We start from the raw sequence: 21,578 nt of genomic DNA on the forward strand, positions 1-21,578 counted from the left end.
TTGGGCTGTGGGATGCACATGCTGCATCCGGCGGACTTGGACCGGACCGGGTCGCTGCCCTCTGCCCTCCCGCTCTGGCCGGCCTTGGAGACCCCCTTTCCCGCCCCCAGGAGCTGGGCTGAGGCCTCGCGGGAGCCCCTGATGGCTGCTCCTGGGAAAGGCCGCGACTGTACCCCTCACAGATTCTCTCCCTGAACAGCTCCCCAGAGTTGGCAAAGCTGATCTGACCTACAGCCGCTGGCCGACCACCAGCCAGACCTTGGCTTACCCACCTCCACCCCCGCCCTGTGCCAGCCTCCCCACCAGCAGCTCCACCCACCCCTGCGCAGTGGGAGCACAGACAGACCTCTCTCCACCCTTTCCTGTGCCCCAGGTGGTCACGGCCCCCCTTTATGCCATCTGGGCGGCCCCCACATCCAGGCCTGGCTCCTCACCGCCCACTAACACCTGGTCAGGGAGCTGTCGCAGGCTGAACTTTGGGGCCCATCTCTGAGCCGCACCTGTCGAGGTAGGAGGACTTCCCATGTACCTGAGCTATCGTGGGGAGAAAGTGGGATGACAAATAGAGTGTAAGCAGGTTAAGCACCTTTATTCCTGGTCTCTGGCCAGTTCCTCTCCTGGGTGGTGGGGAAGAACAATTAACCAACTGACTGGGAGCAATTTGCAGGCCCTCAGGCAGGCCATTGAACCTCTCAGCCTCAGTTACCTCACCTGTAAAATGGGGATGATCTCTATGTCGCCAAGCTGCTGGGAGGCTAGGGTTATAAGCATGTCTAGGAACCACACAGTGCTTGGCACATAGAAGCAGAACAGGAAGGTAGTACCAGCTGCTATTACTAAAGTCATTATTCTGATTGAGAAATACCTCCTCATCCTTCAGGACAGCCTACATGCCACTTCCCCCTGAGAACCTCCCGTGTCCTCCTCGTGGCAGTCATGGCTTCCACCTCTGGATTCCCATGGCCCTGGGACCTTCTGCCTCAGCCTTTTCATTTACTCAGCAAATAAGTGTTGGGTGTCTTATGTGCAGTGCATGCTGACTCTAGGGGTAGAACGTAGTGATGGACAAGAGATGAACCCTATTCTCACAGTAGTGGAAAGTGAATGTGTAAATAGGTGGATAACGTCATAGCATTAAGAAGTCAGTAAAATGAGAAAACAGCAAAGAAACTAAGGTGGGGGAGGAGCTATTTATATTGTGTGGTCAGGGAAGGCCTCATTGAGCACATGGCATTCAGGCTGAGTTCTGGAAAAAGCAGGCCTAAGCCTGGCCAGTGTGGCTCAGTGGTTGAGCGTCGACCTATGAAGCAGGAGGTCGAGGTTTGATTCCCAGTTAGGGCACATGCCCAGGTTTCAGACTCAATCCCCAGAAGGGAGCATGCAGGAGGCGGCCAATTAATGATTCTCTCTCACCATTGATGTTTCTATCTCTCTCTCTCCCTCTCCCTTCCTCTCTGAAATCAATAAAAGCAGCCCTGCAAAGACCTAGAAGAGCCACTTGCCATGGAGAACAGCTAGTGGGAAGGTCCTGAGGCCGGGGAATACATGTGGCATGTCTGGAAGCAGACTGATCCAGGGGCTGGGACACAGTGGGTACCAAGCACTCTTGTTATTTAAGTCTCTGCCTCTAGGTGTCTCCCCTTGAGGGCAGAGATCTAATTTACTGGGTCCACAGCACAGGGCAGATCTGGAGCTCCGAACAGCTGTTAAGTTACATTGTAGTAGTATGGGAGTAAGTCAGCTGGCCTTTCTGCACCACATTCAGATCTTAGAGGACTCCGAAGGGACTGCCCAGTAGGCAGGATCCGCCCTAGACCAACCCCCAGGGCAGTTGTTGAGAGAGAAGACAGAGATGTGCCCAAAGGGAGTGACCCGTCAAGGTCACATAGCCAGCAAGAGGTAGGGGTGGGCTCAAATCCAGTTTCCTCTGCTCCCCTGCCTCCTCCGCCATGTGCCTTCTATCCTGTACATCCCACCTGTACATCGCCCTCTCCCTCCCCGAGCTGTGGTGTCAGGAGTCCGGAGGACCATGAGAAGGAACCAAAGTGAGGACAATGGCAGGTCCCTCTTCTGCTACAAACGCAGACACAGAACAAAGATCCCACAGGCTCCTTCCTTCCAAAGCCCTGCCCCGCCAGGCAGCCTGAGCTTGTACCCACGGGCCCTGGGTGCGAACGAGGGAGGTCAGCTTGAAGTGAGAGGTTAGGGGCCAAAGCCTGGTGCTCCTACAACAGGACGGGGATGCCCTGGGCTCCAGATGCAGCGCCATCATGCCTGCCCTGCAGCCACCTCTCCAGGGGACCTCCCCCCCCCCCCCACACACACACACACCCCATTCCCTCCCAGCTGAGAAGCCATCTCCAGAGTCAGCATGCAGCAGGCCTGCCGCAGTGTCATCGCCTCCCGCACCGGGTCATCTGAGGTTAGCTGCCAGCATTTCACAGCCTGGCATGGGCTGTTAGCAGCAAACCTGGCTGAACAGAAGGAGCTCTTGTCCCCGAGGAAGAATGACACGGGCATCTTTGGTCCAACCGTCTTCATGCGCCAACACAATTTTATTGGAAAAGTTTTATTGAAAAAAAAAATTGTACAAATACGTTCTTGGTTTGATAGCAACAAAAGGCTCATTTTCTCCCTTCCCTCCCCGTCTTTGAAAATCTATTAAAGGGGGGGAAAAGTTCATCCCCAGAATACCTGACCAGAGTCTACCCAGGAGCCCCCGCACCAGGAGCCATCCCCCGATCCCCTCACCGGGGCCAGGGCTCCTGTGGGGGTGACCATCCGGGGGCTGCAGCACCTAGTTTTTATTGTTGAGGGGAGACGGGAGGAGATTGGGGATGGAGCTGGGGAGGGAGCTGAGGTGGTGGTAGGATTAGGAAAGGAGGGTCCCCATTCCAGGAGAGCTCAGCCAAAGGCCTAGCTCCTCCACCTCACAGATGAGGAAGCACTGGCTATAAATATGAACACTGATCGAGGGCTCTGAGGTCACGCAGGAGGTGGGGCTGGGCTCTGCATCGTGATTATCCGGGAGCCTATGTCCGAGCAGAGTGAATGGAGGCCGGGAAGGTCCGCCCTGCCCCACAGGAAGCCTGCTGTTCCCCCCCACACACCCCCCTCCCACCCCATGGAATATCCAAGGTCAGTACCTCAGCTCTCCCCACCCCATAGCACCCATGTGTCTCAGGAGCCTCCAGTTGCCTCCTGCCATCCCGTGCCCACACACCCTGGAGCCCTACAACTCGTCTCGCATCTTGTCCCCCTTGGGCCGAACCAGGCGCCCAATGAACAGCAGGGAGCCGGTCTGGGAGTCTCGCACCAGGAAGATGAAGGGGTGGTCGGCGTAGAAGAGCTTGGGGCTGCGCAGCTCCTCGCGCCCGTAGATGTCCTGGTCGAAGGGGTTGCCTTCTGTGTCCCACTCGAAGGCGGTGGCGTGGAACACGCTGGCCAGGTACAGGTCCTTCTTGCCCGACATGCGTGACAGATCTGCCTTGTTCTTGTCGATGGCCTCCGTCAGGCCCAGGCCGGCCAGGTGCTTCTGTGGAACCAGGTGGGTGGGGGCCAGGTGAGGCCACCGTGGACGAGGCCTCCTGACCTTCACCCTCCGCCCACACCGCCCACCGTCTCCCGCCCTCCATAGCCATCTGTGTGCCAGACATGGCGTGGGTACTTGAACTCTCATGGCAAGCCTGTAAGAGCTTATAATCTCCACTTCACGGATGAGGAAACTGAAACTCGGGGGGGGGGGGGGGGATAAGAGGGAGGAGCAGGAAGTGGGGGAGGGCAGGATGCATCCCTGGTCCTTCTGAGCAATCTTGAGCAGCGCTTCTCCAAGTGCGGTTGTTTGAAGAGCCAGCATCAACACCACTGGAGAGCTCATATGACATGCACACCCCCTGGACCCAGCCCAGGGCCCCTGAGTCAGTCTCTGGGGGCGGAGCCAGGACCTTTCTAAACAAACTCTTCAGGGTAATTCTCAGCACACTCAAGTTCAGGAAAAGCTAATCTAAGGACAGCTATGACCAGGTCACGCTGGGGTTTAAGGCCCTTTCAGAGTGAAATGATGCCTGGGATTTGCTTCAAAATAATGTGATGGGGAGGAATGGGTATGTATAGATGAATCCTTATTGGTCATGAGTGGATGACGGTTGAAGCTAGGGGTTCACTGCACTAATCTACTTTAAAAATGAGGGTTCATTGCACTAATCTACTTTAAAAATATTTCTATACATTTCCATAGAAAAAATATTTCTACACATTTACACGCAGACACCCTGTCCATGGCTCTGCCCAGTCCTGGGAAGCCAAGCACAAGCTCTTACACCACAGGCTCTGCCCGTAAGCACTCCCCACCCTGCTCTCCATCCCACAGCCCCACTGAGCAACCAGCATCCTGGATGCCACCCTCTCTCCCTGGAGGGCTCTTTAGATACCACATCATCCGGGAAACTTCCCTCTCCCACAGGACTGGAGCCATGCCTTCTGGCCTCAGTCCCCTGCCCTCCCTCCGTCTCCTTCCCGGCTCAGACCTCCCCCAAGGCAGGGCCCACCTCCCTGGTTCTCAGAGCGGACGAGGCAGCAGGAAAGGACCGTGGGCTGAGTGAACAGCAGCCTCCAGGGCCCAGGCTCCGGCAGGACCGTCTCCCTCCCCAGCACGGACAACTTGGTCCCGGGACAGGCATTCTAGGCCCCGCTATTTCAGTCCTGATGACCTTAGCAAGTGACACACTTCGAATTTCCCAACTGGATCTACCCCATGGACTGGTGGGTCCCAGGAAGACACAGCGGAAAGAAGGGGAGAACGGCGTCAGGGAAGAGCCACTGCAGAGGGGCTGGTGAAAAGCAGGGACGGGACAGGAGGGAGACAGGGACAGCTCCTCACCAGAAGCCTCAGTGCTTTCTGCTGGACAGACCATCTGAGCTCCACTAGGCTCTGGTTTGGAATCTCAGTCCCATTTCACCCAAGCTTTCTCTCTCCATGCTCTCTCAGCAGCAAGACTGAATCAACTCTCTGGGTAAGAGGCCTGCCAAGAAACCATGTTTGGCATCCAAGGCAAGAATGAGCTGAAAGTTTTCCCTTTGGAGTAGGTAAAAAAAAAAAAAACACCTTTCTCCTTACTGACAAAAAGGCCACTCTAGCCCTACCCGGTTTGGCTCAGTGGATAGAGCATCGGCCTGTGGACTGAGGAGTCCCAGGTTCGATTCCTGTCAAGGGCATGTACCTTGGTTGTGGGCTCCCCAGTAGGGGGCGTGCAGGAGGCAGTTGATCGATGTTTCTCTCTCTTCAATGTTTCTAACTCTATCCCTCTCCCTTCCTCTGTGTAAAAAAAAAAAAAAAATCAATAAAATATATTTAAAAAAAGAAAAAGAAAAAGAAAGGCCATGCTAAGCTTTTACCTGCAGGACTAATGGCAGCTCCACCACTTATTAGCCAGGGTGACCTTACTCTGTCAAGCCACTGGCCATGAGGGGGAAATCACGTTGAGCGGATGATTTACGTTTCCAGCCATCCAGCTGAAAGCCATGACTAGTCTTATCACTGCACAGGGGACGAGCCTCCAGCTTGAACAGTCTACAACCGGGGCAGTCAGGCTCTCAGAGGCAGCACAGGATCAAGGGCATGGCTTAGTGCCAAACGTCTGAGGTATTGGTTGTGTGACTTTAAATTATGCAATCTTTCTGAGCCTCAGTTTCCTCATCTGTAAAATAAGGTTGATAGTCCGACCTAATAAGGTTGTTTCGAGGACCCAGAGTTTAACATGTAAAGTGCTTAGATGAGTGTCTGGCACACAGTAAGTGCTCAATTATATTTAGGAACTGATGTTACCATCATCTTCCCTTCCAAGAGCAGGGCCTGTGCCTCCTCCACCAGTTACCCCGAAAACAGAGCTCAATACTGCCTAGACACCCCGAGAGGCTCAGGACAGACGTGCTGAGCTGGTGATGGATGCCCCAAGTACCCCCCTCCTATCAGCCCAGGGGCCCTGAGTGGGGCCACCCCTTACCTGAAGGTCATGGGTCACTTCCACCACCCCCTTGGGCAGGGAGATGGCAACAGCCCTCTTTTGCATCTTCCCCATCCAGGTCTTCAACTGCTCTTTGGTCAGCATCTTTTCCAGGCGCTCCAGGGGCTCCACATGGTGGGGCATGAGGATGATGAGGCTGGAGAGCTTGTGGGCCAGGGGCATCTCCACCATTTGCAGCTTCTCCTTCTCGTCATCATAATAGTTGTAGAGGCCTGGGGAAAGGGCAGAGGGGGCAGTGAGCACCCTGCGGGGCCGTGGTGGGCCAGGCCCCAAGAACCCTGGGATCCCCGCCTCGGCCCCCTTGCTCTGCGAGGCACCTACCTGTCCGGTGCATCATTGTGACGCCCACGGTGTAGGAACGGGTCACCATGAAGCCTCGGTTATCCACCATCTTGTGGTGGAACCTCTCGTCCCAGTGTGCTGTAGGAGGGAGCGGGATACAAGGTCAGAAACAGATGTCGGCTGCAACCCACCTCTCCCTCCCGCCCTCCAGCATCGGGCCCACAGAGCACAGTGTCCTGCTTCAGTCAGGGCCCGGCTGTTTCCACAGGGCAGGGACTCCCTTCAGAAGGACACTCTGCTCAGCCACGGCCAGGTGTGCCCTCTGCCCCGGTGCCCCTATCAGACATTTGGGCAACACGTGCTGAGCTGGACTTCTCTCCCCAACTAGTAACTGCAGGGGGGGGGGAGTGGTGCCCTGGGCAGGGAGTGTCCCAAGACTACTCTTCAGCCTTGTCTGCAAGTCCTATCTACTCGGCCGGACACATGACCCACAAAACCATGCACGTGTGACAGTGGCCTGAGCCTGCCCTGCCTCATAACCTGGCCTGTGTTCAAATCCAGACCCAGCTGCTGACTGGCGATGAGACCTTTCACCCCTCCTACGCTGGGCCCCTTGTTTGTAAAAAGGGGAGTACCTCATCCTCACAGCAGCACACCAAGAGAGGAACAACGGTGTCCACATTAGGTACTCAGAAATGAGCATGAACCCCAAATCAAATCTCCGCCTCCACCCGGATACACCGGGGCCTGCGTCCGCGCGGAGCCTCGGCTCCCTCCCCTGCGCCGTGGAGGGAACACCGCTGGCCCCCAGAGGACTGTTCTGAGGATGAGGCGTGATCACAGGTGCGGGGCCTTCCTCCAGCTCACTCCTGAGACACAAGTGATGACTGAACTGTTCTGATTCCAAAATACTAAGTGATGACTGAACTGTTCTGATTCCAAAATACTAAGCACAACTGTGAGCACTCCAAGATCAACTTCCGCGACAAGCGCAGCGCCCTGCAGTCCATCAACGAGTGAGCCGCCCAACGTGACTGCCGCACCGCGGGAGTGCCTCCTCCGTGGTCCCTTGGCTGGGCTTGCCCCTGACCCATTCCTTTACCAGGGGTCTTCAAACTACGGCCCGCGGGCCACATGCAGCCCCCAGGGGAGTCTGATCCTGCCCGCCAGGTTTTTTGGGCAGTGAGCGCAGCCAAGGTGTTACAGTAGGAATTAGTAATTCATATAGCCCGGCCCTCCAGCTCTCTGAGGGACCGTGATCTGGCCCCCACTTTAAAAAGTTTGAGGACCCCTGCTTTAGACACAGCACTACGCCTCTCTGGACCTAATGTCTTGCGTGTGAAAGGTTTAATCACCGGGCCTGCCTCCGTGGTTGCTATGAAGGTTTTTACTGACCAGCAGGGGGGTACCGGGCACAGGAACACGGGTGACCTTGCTAGGGGCTCTGGGGACGGAAGGCCGCGCCCCGCCCCGCGGACTCACGCTTGAAGAACATGGCGTTGACCAGCAGTGCGCCGTCCGTGCGCTCCACCTCCTTGGTGACCTCGGGCAGCTTGCCGTCCGTGGTCTGGGCGGCCCACTCGTTGATGGACTGCAGGGCGCTGCGCTTGTCGCGGAAGTTGATCTTGGAGTGCTCGCAGTTGTAGTGCAGCTTGCTGCTGCGCACGAAGTCGTCGGCGAAGCTCACGGAGCTGGGCCCGTACAGGCGGCTGCCCAGCTTCCAGGTCACGTTGCGGGCCGTGCTGTTGCTGAGCGAGCGCAGCAGCTCGCCCAGCCCCGCGTGCACCTCCTCGTCCCGCAGCTGCTCCGCGCTCAGCACCGCCTTGGCCTGCGACGCCGTGGCCGCCTTGCCGCCCAGGGACACGAGCCCCAGCGAGGAGGCCACCACCAGGGGCGACAGCAGGATGTTCTCCACCGCCTGGTCCTTGGCCATGGCGTGGTACAGGCTGAAGGCCAGGCCGGCGCTGCGCTCGGCGAGCGTGGTGGCCTTGGGGCTCAGCTTCTCGGCGGTGCCGGGGGCCGCGGCGGCTGCGGGCTTCTTCACCTCGGCGGCCAGGGCCACGGCCGCGGCCAGGAGGCAGAAGGCGCTGGTGAGCAGGAGGGAGCGCATGGCTGGGAGGTGGGTGGTGTGTGCCGCCAAGGAGGACCTGTGAGGGCTGCAGAGAGAGTGTGGCCCTGAAGCCCCGGGCGGCCCTCCCCACAACCGTCCCCGGCCTCTGGCTGCCACCAAGCTCCCTAGAGTCCAGACCTAACTCAGGATTTCCCAGACTGGGGGGCCTTCGACTGCCCACCTCACAGAGGCCTGGCTTGGTGTCGCATCCAAAGCAGGGTTCCTGGGAAGTCATCACATCCACCCTAGTGATTTCTTGCACCGAACTTACAACACTCAGCAGCGGTTTGCTGCTCTGTTGACTAATGAGTTTGCCGACCACTGGCCTAGACCCTCAATTCCAATAATTACAGGCTGTTGTTGTGCCTTATGATTAAGCCCCCATCCCAGTGGTCAGCAAACTCATTAGTCAACAGAGCGGCAAACCGCGGCTCGCGAGCTGCATGTGGCTCGAGAGCCACAGTTTGCCGACCACGGACTTAGGCCGATGTGACCCTTGGGTATTATCTCCATCCCTAACTAGTCTGTGACCTCCAGGAGGAGAGGAACCCTAGCCAGTCTGGCTTCCCTTAGGATCCCCAGTGCCTAGCACACAAAAGCCCCAGTTGTTGCTGAAAGAACAGAAACCAGGGCCACTTGGCCAGTTTGTATAAAGGTTAGTTCTCATCTTCATGCAAACATGAGGTCCTTTTCCAGTGGGAAAAGTGGAAGGTGGGCTAAGGGTCTGCATGAAGCCACAAAGGACAGAATCGTAGGCCGGTCCCTCCCCCAGGCCTTTCATTCCGTCCTGGATGTTAATGAGTCATTGGCCGGCTCACTTATTAAATGGGAGAGCTCAGAGGCTCCGCTCAGCTGCCCCCAGGGTGACTTTCAGAGCGCGTATGTGTACACACAGGTGTGTGCCACCCCTCTCTGAGCCGCAGTCTCTACTTCCCAAGCTGTAAGGATCTCCGTCTTCATGCCCACGGCCTCTGTCTTAGCAGGGACATGCCCGCCCATTTGTCCACAGCCTCTGGAGTGACGGGAAATCCCCAGGACAAGAGCTAGGTGGGTGGGAGAAAAGGTTTCCTGAGAGGAAGGATACTGGGGGAGGGGGTAAGCTACAGTTCAATGCAGCAGTGACACCCCCTCTTCCGCCCTCCCCCACAGATTGGCTAGATGTGTGTTCAGCCTCCCAGGAAGCTGGGGACAGCCATCTGCTTTGCAGATGCAGGGATGCCCTTAGGTCCCCTAAGATAAACTCCACTCTCTGGGGTCTCCCATCAAAACAGTTTCTCTACATAGGACAGAAGAGTGACAGGGCCAAGGGGAGGGTCGGAAGGGACCCTGGATCCCACTGCTCTGTCCGATGCCATCTCATGGTCCTCCTCCAGGCGGAGCAAAAAGTCAGAGTCCTGGGGGAAGAGCCTCAGGTCGTGGGCCCGCCTGTGGGAGCCCTGGGTTTGTGGGAAGACTCCAATGCTGCAGCCCCCCCCCCCCCCAGGGAACCCAAGCAGCCCGCCCCCAGCCCTGGGCTGCTCCGTCCTTAAAGGTGCAGGGCAGAGGAGAAGCAAAGGGTCCATGGGGAGGGAGGAGAAGGCCTGGAGACCCACAATGCCTGGGGGAACGTACAAGAGAGATCTGTTCCCTAGAGTACAGGTTTTGGAGGTAAGCGAGGGCTCATCCTGAAGTACAGCTTGGGGAGGCCATATCTTGGGGCCTGGCCACCTCCTTCCCTCACCAGGCCTGGAGCCTCCAAACAGGGCCACTCAAAAGAGTAGACTGAGGCACTACTCATTATTACGCCAGGACAACAGGCACAGGGGCACCCCCTTCCAAGGCCCCCTCTCGCCCAGACCGCTGATGACAGAGCTCAGGCCCCTCGAGGCCACCAGCATCTTCTTGGGAGACAGTCAAGACCAGCCCGCAGCCCTGCCACGTGGCAGCAGTCACCATCTCCACAGCCCCCACTCCCAGCCAGGGAGCCAGCCTCAGAGCGCTGGGAGGGGCTTTTCCAGAAAGCACCAAATCACTAGTTTGGGATTCCTCCGGCAGCCACACAGCTGCGCTCCTGCTTCTCCTGCTGCGGCGGCAGCGACGTGGCAGTCTGGAAATGGAATTATCTCCAACCGCTAGAGGGGGGCTCCCAGCCCGGGAGGCAGGCCCACGCTCGGGTCCCTCGGGGAGCCATGGGGCCTCCCTGCCTGGCTTCCAGGGCGCACACGGGCCTCTGCAGGGAGTCGCGGAGACGCGGAGAAGGACCGCCTGTTAACCCAGGAGCAGGAACCGGAGGAAGGCAAGTTCCTGCAAGCACGCCGGCCTCCCACAGCCCGGCCCATGTTTCCACAGAGAAATTCCAGCCCTTAGGCCACCGGGAGGCCCACCAAGAAAAATACACCCTCTGACGCCACAGCAAGCAGGGCTGAGTGGAGACTGTATTCCGGGTTTTTGCACAAAAGAGGGAAGGGAAGCAGCTGCCAGCAAGGCCACCAGAGAGAGAGGGTCTCAAACGCTGGAGGGAGGTCTAAAGTACCTTGAAACTGCCTCTGGGGGAGGTCACTGCCTGCCTTTTTCATTCTGAAAGAAAACAGAGGCGTGAGGAGGATGGGATCCGGCAGAGCTGCGGGGGGTGGTCACGGAGAGCCTGGAAGGCCCAGCCCCCCAAAAGAACCCCAACTTCAGCCTGCCCTGCCCTGCCATGCCCTCTGTAGCAGGGAAGAAGGCCTAACGAGTCCCAGATCTATGGGGACCTGGAGATCACCCACTCACTGGGCCTCGGGAGAAACTGAGGGGTCAGGCCTCTAGCACAGGGCTCCCCGCGAACCCCAGAAGCACCCACAGAGCCTCTTCGGAGGGCTGAGGGCTGGATGTGGTGTCCCGTTACATAGCCAGTAAAAAAAAAAAAAAAAAAAAAACTCTGCCGGGAATCCCTCTGCACAGAGACAAAAGGAGGAGAGCAGGAGGCCTCGGGAAGGGGGGATGGGCGGAAGGGTGTGGTCCCATCCAGACTTCCAGGGAACCCAAGCCCCCTAATTTCCCCGGGCCTCCATCCGGGCCCTGCAGCCCGGAGGGACCAGGCGGAAGCCAGGGAAGAGGAGGGGCCAGGCCTTGGGGCCCGGCTGGACGCGGTCCCATTCTTTTTCCCCCAGCCCAGCAGCCTCAGGAATGCCCCAAGGTGGGGGCAGGGGAGCGGGCCACGGAAGAAGCAGCCCGAACCCTGCAGTTACTCCAGGAACCGGGTGGCAGCGGCCAGGGTGACTCCACTGCAGGGCTGGCCGGGTCCCCCTGTCCCTGGAAGGCGCCCCAGGACCCATCTCCTCTTGCCTGCTCCCTACAGAGGGTCCAGTCTCAGCATCCCAGCCCCAGCCCCAGCCCCACCGTTTCCTCCCGGTCTTCACACCCCTGCTCCACACTTTGGGGGAAGCCTGCACTTTTTCTGGATCCCCGACCTGCACCTTTTCTGATATCTGCCCTCAGGCTGCCCCGCCAGGGCCACCTAGCCCCGGGGTTCTCAATCCCAACCCTCCAGCTGCCCCCAAAGTGCAGAGACTCCGGTTTGCAGGCTCTGAGCTGGCCTCCAACCCTCCCGGGGGCCGACCGCCCCGCTCACCGCACCCCCACCCCCAGCCCGGCAGCCCCCGCCTCACCTGGGCGGCCGCGCTGGCAGGGACGGAGCTCTGGCGCTGCAGCTGCGGCGGCGGCGGCGGCGGACGGACAGACTCCAATCTCCGATGCTCCACCTACCCCCGCTCTATATATGCTGTCCCCTCCTCCCGCCCTGTCCCGAGAAACTTCTGGAAAGTTGGAAAAGCTTCCGGAGGGCACACGGGACTCCGCCAAAAAAAGCCAGAGACCTCCCCCAGACCGCCCTGCCCCCGCCCCTCCCTCCGCGGCGCCTCCCGGCCCCTGGGTCCTACCGCCTCCGCCGCCGGGTGGGGCGCGGGGAGACCCCGCCGCGGGGCCGGCGCCCGGACCGAGCGACCTGCACAGGCCGGCGTCCTCCGACTCCGGGGAGATCCGATCCCTCTGGTCCCGGAGGCGGGGGTGGGTGGCGTTCGGACGGCTGAGCTGGAGGGGACGCGGGGCTCCTGGGTCCAGCCCCCTTCCCACCCCCAGGCTCTCCGCACCCCCACCTCCTCCATCGCACATTCTTCCAACACCCCTTTCCCTGCCCCGGCTCTGCCGGGCGGGGATCCACTCCCCAGACCCCACCCTGTTTGGGAGCTAAAACGTTTGCTTCCTCTACCTGCCCTCGACGCAGTCAGGGCCCCTCTTCTCTGTCTCAGGGAGGTGGTCAGAGGTTGGGAGGCAGTTTCGCCTCCCTTACCCACCTGAGGAGGAGCGGGACCCAGCCAGACCCCATACCTGACCCTCACTCACTCCGGGAAGGGTTGAAGTGATAGAGGCACAGCCACGCGGGAGCATCAGGTAGTCTTGTGGGGCCTGGAGGGGTGCCCGTTGAGTAATGTGCTGTGTGACCCCCAAGTTACTCTCCTTGCTGTGCCTCAGTTCCTTTGGCTGTGAAACGTGGTGCTGTCATTATGGGCACAGACCAGTGCGTGCTTTCCTCCCTGTCTGGGTTTTTATTTTTTTTATTTAATAAATTTTTATTGTTCAGATCCTTACAATTGTTTCTCCTTCCCCCCCCTCCCCCATAGCTCCCCTCCATCTGGTTCCCACTCCACCCTGTCCTCATCCATAGATTTTTGTCTAATCTCTTCCCATACCCCCCACACCCCTTTCCCCTGAGAATTATCAGTCCACTCTCTTTCTATGCTCCTGATTCTATTATATTCACCAGTTTATTCTGTTCCTCAGATTTTTAATTCACTTGATTTTTAGGTTCACTTGTTGATAGATATGTATTTGTTGTTCATATATTGATGTTGTTTTTAATTTATCTTTATTGTTGAAGGTATTGTCCCTGTTTTTCTCTCCTTGGTCATCCCTGCCCCCCTCCTCCCCCGCCTCACCTCCTGTCTGGTCCCCTCCCACAGGCCCAGGTCTCATTATCAACTATCCCCACCTCACCTCCCACAGCTGATAACTCCTTGATACCTGAGCTGAGCTGGGGGCTCCCTTTTGTTCTGGGCACTGAAGATGGACAAAGTCCCTGCCCTTGAGGAAGTACATCCTGAGACGGGGTTAATGCTAGGAACGGAGGAAGGCAGATTATCTAGGAAACTCTTACCCCAATCTTCTTCTTTTTTAAAAATATATTTTTATTGATTTCATATAGGAAGGGAGAGGGAGAGAGAGATGGAAACATCAATGAGAGAGAATCATTGATTGGTTGCTTCCCGCACACCTCATACTGGAGATTGAGCCCAAGACCCAGGCATATGCCCGGACTGTGAATGGAACTGTGGCCTCCTAGTTCATAGGTTGACACTCAACCTCTGAGCCATGCCAGCCAGGCCTCAATCTTATTCATAGTGAAATGATAGGTATCAGAGGGGCACAATATGGAGCTGAAGGAATACTTCATTCACTCACTCACTCAGTCAACAAACTGTGCTGAGAATCTTCCTTCCAGGTGTATTCCTGGATCTAAGGAAGCAAATGAGCCCCAGCAATGGGGTGATGGATCTTCCGGGCCCCTGGCAGCAGTGGGGGGCGGGGAGGGCCCTTGCTGGCCACCCCAGCCTGGGGGCAGTGACTAACTCCTCAGTCTGAGCTAGGCGGCAGCCCAAAGTCTGATTGCAAGGACTGTGGGAACTCTGAGATCCCAAGAGCTTCAGACGCTCAGAATCAGGGTCAAAGATTCCAAGATGACTTGGATCCTAAAGTGATTACCATAGAATGTGACATCTTACTCGGAGACCCATGAAATCTTGGAATCCACCTAAAAAAAAAAAAAAAAATCACAGAATGTTAAATCTCAAAGAATGTTAAATGTCAAAGAACCTTAGAACAAAAGTATGAAAGACCATGGCCTGCAAGGCATCTTGGAGGTGATGGATTCCTGTCTACCGCCCCAGGCAGAAGTCCTCCCTGCAGTAACCCAAAAAAGGCCAGCGCCCGGGCACCACCAAGGATGGCGCTCAGGCCCCCGGAGGCAGCCCAGGATTCTGGCACAGGACGGGTCTGATCCATAGCAGACCTTCCGGTCTTAGGGTGTGGTCATCTCTTTGGAGCGGCCATCCTGGTTCTCATGTGCTTCCTTCTTGCCTCAGTGTGTATAGTTTCTAAGGATATAGATTGCTCGTAAGGATAAGTCATTGCTGTCCAGGAAAACTATCTGCATCCCAGGCTGGACCCCACCTTCTGCCCCTCCACCTACCCCCAGTTTGGCCCTCAGATGATAACTGGCCAGAGAGCTAAGGGTCCATGAAAGCTGGTGGGGTGAAGGAGGGGTTTGCCTTGGTTTCCAGCAGGTCCAGTGGTCAAAATCCCACAGAGATTTCCGTTCTTCCACACTCTTCTCTCTCTTAGCTTTCTGAGGCCTCACCAACACTTTAGGCCAAGCTGAGACCTATGACTCTCAGTGACCGCCCTGAGGGGGAAGGGTAAACTGAGGCTCCTGCCGTTGAATAAACCCTGAGTCCTAGAAAGTCACAGTGGAATGGAGCAATGCCCTCTATTTTAAAAAAAAATATATATATATATATATATATTATTGATTTTTTACAGAGAGGAAGGGAGAGGGATAGAGAGTTAGAAACATCGATGAGAGAGAAACATCGACCAGCTGCCTCCTGCACACCTTCTACTGGGGATGTGCCTGCAACCAAGGTACATGCCCTTAACCAGAATCGAACCTGGGACCTTTCAGTCCGCAGGCCGACGCTCTATCCATTGAGCCAAACCAGTCAGGGCAATGCCCTCTATTGATAGATAGGGGAGCTGAGGCCTAGGGAGGGGGCTGGATCTGAAGACTCTGCCAGCCTCGCCAGACCCTTCCCTACTGTAGCTCAGACTGGGTCAGAAGCCTCCTCTGTGCCACATTATCTCTGTGTCACCGCCCTGTATTGTCCCTGCAGACTTAGGACGGGCAGGGGGCCTTCTCCTTCTCACTTGAGTCCCCAGTACCCAGCCAAGGTTATGGCAGAAGAGGCACGGGAAAGGTGGCTGGGGATGCTTCACTCACTAGTGATGGGAAGTGGCTGCCTGAGTCTGCTGAGCTCCAGGCACAGCCTCCCAGAAGAAAGAAGGGTAAGGCTCCTTTAAATTTCCAAGATCAGCAAAAAAAAATGTCAAGAGCCTTTGCCACATTATTCTTAGCTCTGAGCCCAGCTCAGGCCCGGCTGACTGCCGCCCTTCCCCCGCACTCCCAGGCTGCACTTTCTGGAAAAAGTGCTCTTTGGGGAGTGGGGAGAGGGTCTGGCCTGCAGAGAAATTCCCCCGTTTCCTGCCAGGTTCCTCCAGGGCCTCCCGCTCCCTGTTGGGGCTGTTCCTGCTCTCCCCTCCCCGCCCACAGGGGCTCAGCTGGATAGTCTCTAGGTCCCAAGAGGAGTGGACAGCAGGAAATCAGAAAACCGTCACGTTCAACTGTATTCACACTGTACAAAGGGGGAAACTGAGGCCCAGAAAGGAACAGGCCCAGGTAGGCAGGCCCAGTTCTGGCAGGTATTACAGAAGCAGTGTTCTTTGGTGTCGATGGCTAAGTTCATGCCACCCTCGCCCTATAGAATTCTAGGACAAAAAAAAAATAACATCATTCAAAAACTAACTACATCCATATTACCATAGCGAATACTTCCGGGGTAAGTAAAAATGTCCACGTTTCAAACATGAGAAAACTGAAGATCGGGGAGTCTAAGTGTGTCCAAGGGCATCCTGCAAAGTTGCCGTCCGAACTGGGATTTGAACTAGGTCTGTGTCCGTGGGGAGGTGGGGGAGGGGAGGAAAGGGAAGTGACATGTAAGGGGCACTTCCCTGAAGCCAGGCCCTGGGCTGGGCACCCTACGCAGCATCTCACGTTTAATTATAGGACGTTAGCTGAAGGGAAGTGCAATCCCTTTTTCCTTTTAATAGCACATGTGGTAGAGCTGGGCCCAGAAAGGCGCCCGTAGCCAGGCTGTCCTCCCTCAGCTCTCTGTCCTCCCTCAGCTGCCCGGGGCCCCCACCGGCAGCCCTGCTGCTTTGAGATGCTGGCTGGGAGCCAAGAATGTGCTCGCAGCCCAGAGCATGAGTCAGGGAAATGCAATTTCTGCAATCTCTGATTCTGTCTGGCTGGAGCCTTCCCCCAGAAGTAGCTGCCACGTTGGAGGGTGGGAGGCGAGTGTGGGGGCGGGCAGGCCCATAACCCCTCCCTGCCCCTCCCAGAGCCGGCAGGGCCCACCCCCGCCGCCCGGCTGCAGTCCTGGCGCTGAGAAAAGCACACAGTGCCTCTGCCCACATGCCTGCCACAGCCCCGGGGACACACACCCACTGACACGACACAGCAGGCACACGTCCCCCATCCACTGTGGCCCGTCATGCAATGCGCACACACCCGTCTGCGTAACTTTCTAGCAACACGAGTACACCACACATGGCACAGACGCAGAATAGGTACTGTATTCTTGCACGGATTCAAAGTGATGGGCGAAAGGGCGAAGCCAGGAAGTTTGAAGTCTGTGATTCTACTCTCATTGTCTTGGTTTTTTTTTGTTGTTTGTTTGGGGTTTTTTTTTTTTTGTTTTGTTTTTTAAATATATTTTATTGATTTTTTACAGAGAGGAAGGGAGAGGGATAGAGAGCTAGAAACATTGATGAGAGAGAAACATCGATCAGCTGCCTCTTGCACACCTTCTACTGGGAATGTGCCCGCAACCAAGGTACATGCCCTTGACCGGAATCGAACCTGGGACCTTTCAGTCCGCAGACCAACGCTCTATCCACTGAGCCAAACTGGTTTCGGCTCATTGTCTTCTTGTTGTTGTTGTTTGCTTGCTCATTTTTTGATTAATCCTCACCTGAGGATGTTTTGTTCCATTGTTTTTCAGAGAGCAAGAGAGGGAGGGAGGAAGGTAGAGGGGCACAGAGAGAGAAAGAGAAGCATCCATGTGAGAGAGACACATCAACTGGTTGCTTCCCACACGCACCCTGACTGGGGGCAGGATGAACTGCAATCCAGGTCTGTGCCCTGGACTGGGAATCAAACCCATGACCCTCCGGTGCGGTGTGGGGACCACGCTCTAACCACTCTCACCTCTTAACCCCTATTACCTGTGAAGCCTTGGGGAAGTCACTTTCCCTCTCTGAGCTTCCCGTTCCATGTGTAAAATGAGGGAGTGTGACTTTTCTCAGCACCCCACTCCCTGCCGGTTAGCATCTCCCAACCTTCAGCTCAAAACCTCAGGCGTTTCTTGAGCGTCTCTTACGTGTGTGGTGCCAAACCCCCACAAGGCCAGGACATAGATCCCATTGGGCATGGCTCCAGCCAGGGCACCAGTTCAAAACCCTCTGGTGGCCCCCTGAGGTCCCTACAGAAAGTCCAAACCCCTCCACTGCCCTCCGCCTTGCCCCAGGCATGCCAACTGGCAAGTAGAGGCCCGGGGCGCCCCTGAGCAGAGCTCTCTCCCTACTTAGCGCCAGAGCAAGGGACGATGGATGCTCTTAAGAAAGCTTAGGTTTGGGGCGTGGGGAGTGCACTTTATTTTGGGTGAACTGGAGCTTCCTTCATCCTCCAGCCTTGCCCTCCCAGGCCTCCTCTCACAGCCCGTGGGAACAGCTCCAGCGGCCTGCACGGCCAGGCCTGTGGGCTGGTAGGGTGGAAGTATAGTTGTTAAATGCTGCCCGTCTCTTCCTTCACCTGGTGCAGCCCACCTGGCCAGCACCCAGTTCCTCTCTCCTCCGGTGACAGCGACAGCTGTGATAATGACGATGCTCCCATCAGCCACGGGGCTGCCCTCCCTGACTTAGCATCTCTGACACTCAGGAAAGGGGCTGATGAGCTCAGACCCCACCCCCACCCCAGCCCTAATCTGCTTCACCCAGGCCAGTCTTCCTAGAGTGATGGAGTACAAGAAGCCCTAGTTTGGGGGTCAGGAGTCATGAGACCTGTCCTAGCTTGGCTATGTTTTAGCTAAGTGCCCAGGATCTAGTTCCTCTATAAAACAGGAATGATAATCTCGAAGATGATGAGAAGCACAGGAGATGGGAAGCATTTGGAGAACTCTCAATAATGTTAGCATCTTCACTCTGCACACTGCTCATCTCCTCTTCTCCTCATCAAATTCTACCTAACCATGAGAAACCCCCTTTAACTGTTCCTGCTCTGTCCTCTGAGCAATCTCCTGTCAGGTCCACTCACACCCGGCCTTGGACATACACATTAGGACAGCAAAAGACTGAAGATGACAGCCTGGCAGGCAAAGGGAAAAGAACCCAGCCAGGGAGTTGGGAAGCGTGGGTGCCACCATTCACGGGGGGACCTTGGAAAGTCACTGCGCTACTCTGTGCCGCAGTCTCTTCATCGGTAACGTGGATATCTGAGCAAGATCTGGAAGGATCTGAGGGATCTCATTTTAAACAGGAAGAAGGGTTCATCCACACTGTCGGCAGGAGGAAGAAATGTGACATCCTTCCCAGAAGGCAGTTTGCACCAGGAGCTTTAAAGATACGTGACTGAGCAGTCCCGAAGAGATTGGCAGAAAATTTTCAAAGTGATGAAAAGCAAGAACCCACAACCAAGATTACTCCACTCAGCAAAGCTATCATTTAGAATCAAAGGCCAGATAAAAGAGCTTTCCAGATAAGAAAAAGCTAAAGGAGTTTATCACTACCAAACCCATATTACGAGAAATGTTAAAGGGACTTCGTTAAGAAGAAAAGATAAATATATGAATAATAAAATAGCAATAACTACATATAGATCAATAATTACTTAAAATGTAAGAGCATTAAATTCTCCAATGAAAAGATATAGGATGGGTTCTGGTCAAGATGTCAGAGTAGGTAGATGCTGCACTCACCTCCTCCCATAATGACATGAAAATTACAATAGTCCAGCTGGAATGGCTCAGTTGGTTGGAGTATTGTCCTATGTACCAAAAAGTTGCTGGTTCAATTCCTGGTCAGGACACATACATGGGTAGTGGGTTTGATCCTAGTTGGGTCATATACAGAAGGCAACCGATTGATGTTTCTCTCACATCCATGTTTCCCTCTCTCTCTCTCTCTGTCTCCCTTCCTCTCTCCACGTATGTCCCCAGGTAAGGATTAAAAAATAATAATAACAACTAAATTATAACACAGTTTGGATAAAACAATTATAAAACAAGATGGATAACCATGTGAAGACTGTAAGTCCTATAACTAAGGATATAAAGAAGAAGCCATGCCGATACCAGTAGGAAGGGCAGAGATGTGAAATAGGCTGGCCCTACACCGACATGTGGCACTTGAGAACCAGAGGGATGGCTCAGTTGCAGAGGCCCTCCCTCCAGCCCAGAATACAGAGCCAGGACGAGGAGCCCACATACCATCTGGCTGTGAAAATCAGCAGGGATTCTATCTGCCTGGGTGGCACGGAAGTTTGGTAGAAACTCGGGCATCCTCTTACAACACAACTCTCACTCACCTTGGGATCCAGTGGAGGGACAGCAGCAGCCGGGGGTGCCAGAGACAGAGAGAAATGGAGTTGTGTGGTTTTGGGGTGAGCCATCCCACATGGCAGACGGGTGCCCTCTTTCTTGTGTTGAGTCTTCTGTCCACGTGATGAAATCTGATTCTACATTAGCCTCGTCAACACCAGTAGCTCCACCCTGATGTCTCCCTAAGACAACTCACACACAGCCCCGGGCTCTCAGCACCAACCAGCCTGGGCTTGTGCAGCAGTCTTTCTTTAAAAACTTGAAGAATTCTGTCAAGCTTGGGGATAGGGGAAGAGGTGGGAGGGTTGAGTGCCAAAGACATATAGGGAGAAACTGAGTTGTGTGGCTTCAGGGTTGAGGGCCAGAGGAATGGCTGCCATGGTCTCTCCCCCAACATGACCAAATCTGAGTCTGCATTAGCCTCTCGAACTCCACTAGCTCTACTCTGTTGACCTCCAGACAGCACCCCACTGCAGAGGTCCACAGGCGGTTGGTGGCTGACCTAGATATACCCTGGGACTTTTGCTGAGTGGCCTCAGGTCCAGCACTGGCACCAAATCTGAATCTGTTGTAACCTGGTGAACACCACCACTCGCCCCATCCTGGTGACTCCCTGAGGCCCTGCTTCACACAACAGCTGTTCTGCCCAAGAGTCTTTCAGGGGCTGAGCTTAATGGCTAGCTGGCAGGTGGTAGTAGTTCTTGGGGTGCCCTGGGCCTGGTATTGGTGGCAGCCAGTCTTGGTTTGTATCATGGACCCTCCCACATGCTTCTAGGCCCAGCACAGGCAGCTACAACCACAGAGCACTTTGTAGCGCCTAACAAGTATCCCTAGGCCAGTCACAGGCAGTGTGTGACATTAACCTACGCCAGACTCCTTCCTGAAAGACCCCAGAACCATAAACTCCAGTGGCTGGCTTCAGACCTCAACAGAGCATCACCAGATTAGCTCTACAAGTGGCACACTCAGAGAGGTCTTGGCAGACACCTGACCCTGCTGGAGAGAATTCCACTCTGTGAGGACAGCAGCTCATACAGCAGTGGTCATGGCCAATCCGCACAGCTAGCCAGCCTGAGGATCAATACGTAGCACTCAAGAATCACCTACAACAGGAGGACACTCATCTCAAGTGACCAGAGAGACTGTAGCACTGGACCCCCCCCCCCCCCTCAGAATACCCATTATATAAGGCCACTCTGCCAAGACTGGGAGACATAGCAGATTTATCTCATACATAGAAACAAATACAGAGACAGCCAAAATGGGGAGGGGGGAAAAAAGTCCCAAATGAAAGAACAGGAGAAATCCCCATACACACACAAATAAATAAAATGGAGGCAAGCAATCTACTAGTGCACAGTTCAAAACACTGGATATAAGGATGCTTAAGGAACTTAAGGGAAGAATGGATAAACTCAGTGAGAACTTCAACAAAGATATAGTAAGCATTAAAAAGAGCAGGAATGGTGGCATAGGTAAACACCTGTACTTGCTGCCTCTCACAACCACATAAACTACAACTAAAAGGCAAAACAACTATCATCCAGAACCATTTGAAAGCTGGCTGAGTATAAGTTCTACAACTACAATAGAAAGAAAAAAAGCTCATTGAGACTGGTAGGAGGTGTGGAGGCACACGAGTAATGGGCTGGCAATCAGGTG

At 55.4% G+C, this 21,578-nt stretch overlaps 1 protein-coding gene and 1 pseudogene across 3 annotated transcripts in view; both read right to left on the reverse strand.

Moving 5' to 3' along the window:
• The window catches only part of LOC311627157 (small ribosomal subunit protein uS15-like), a 198,768-nt pseudogene that overhangs the window by 141,535 nt on the left and 35,655 nt on the right, over nt 1–21,578 (reverse strand). The window lies entirely within an intron of this gene.
• On the reverse strand, nt 2,537–12,165 carry SERPINH1 (serpin family H member 1). 2 transcript variants are annotated; one of them, XM_084893954.1, is made up of 6 exons: nt 12,042–12,119; nt 10,928–10,971; nt 7,788–8,461; nt 6,345–6,443; nt 6,003–6,235; nt 2,537–3,535 (listed from the first exon to the last, which is right to left on the reverse strand). In XM_084893954.1, exons 3-6 carry the CDS (start codon nt 8,413–8,415, stop codon nt 3,233–3,235), a joined length of 1,263 nt encoding a protein of 420 aa, XP_084750080.1. In that variant the 5' UTR covers nt 8,416–8,461; nt 10,928–10,971; nt 12,042–12,119; the 3' UTR covers nt 2,537–3,232. The 2 variants fall into 2 exon arrangements, with proteins under 2 accessions (XP_084750080.1, XP_084750079.1); XM_084893953.1 differs by lacking the exon at nt 10,928–10,971 and having other exon boundaries at nt 12,042–12,165.

This window comes from Pipistrellus hanaki (assembly GCF_964339955.1).
Source record: "Pipistrellus hanaki genome assembly, chromosome: 9".
Lineage (NCBI taxonomy): Eukaryota > Metazoa > Chordata > Mammalia > Chiroptera > Vespertilionidae > Pipistrellus > Pipistrellus hanaki.

Bases quoted from the DNA above. Each gene is read 5' to 3' on its own strand.
- SERPINH1 (XM_084893953.1), bottom strand. From the start codon at position 8,415: ATGCGCTCCCTCCTGCTCACCAGCGCCTTCTGCCTCCTGGCCGCGGCC. The intron at 6,236-6,344 runs GTAGGTGCCTCG...CCCTTTCCCCAG, and splicing joins CACAATGATGCACCGGACAG to GCCTCTACAACTATTATGAT. The intron at 3,536-6,002 runs GTAAGGGGTGGC...CTGGTTCCACAG, and splicing joins AAGTGACCCATGACCTTCAG to AAGCACCTGGCCGGCCTGGG.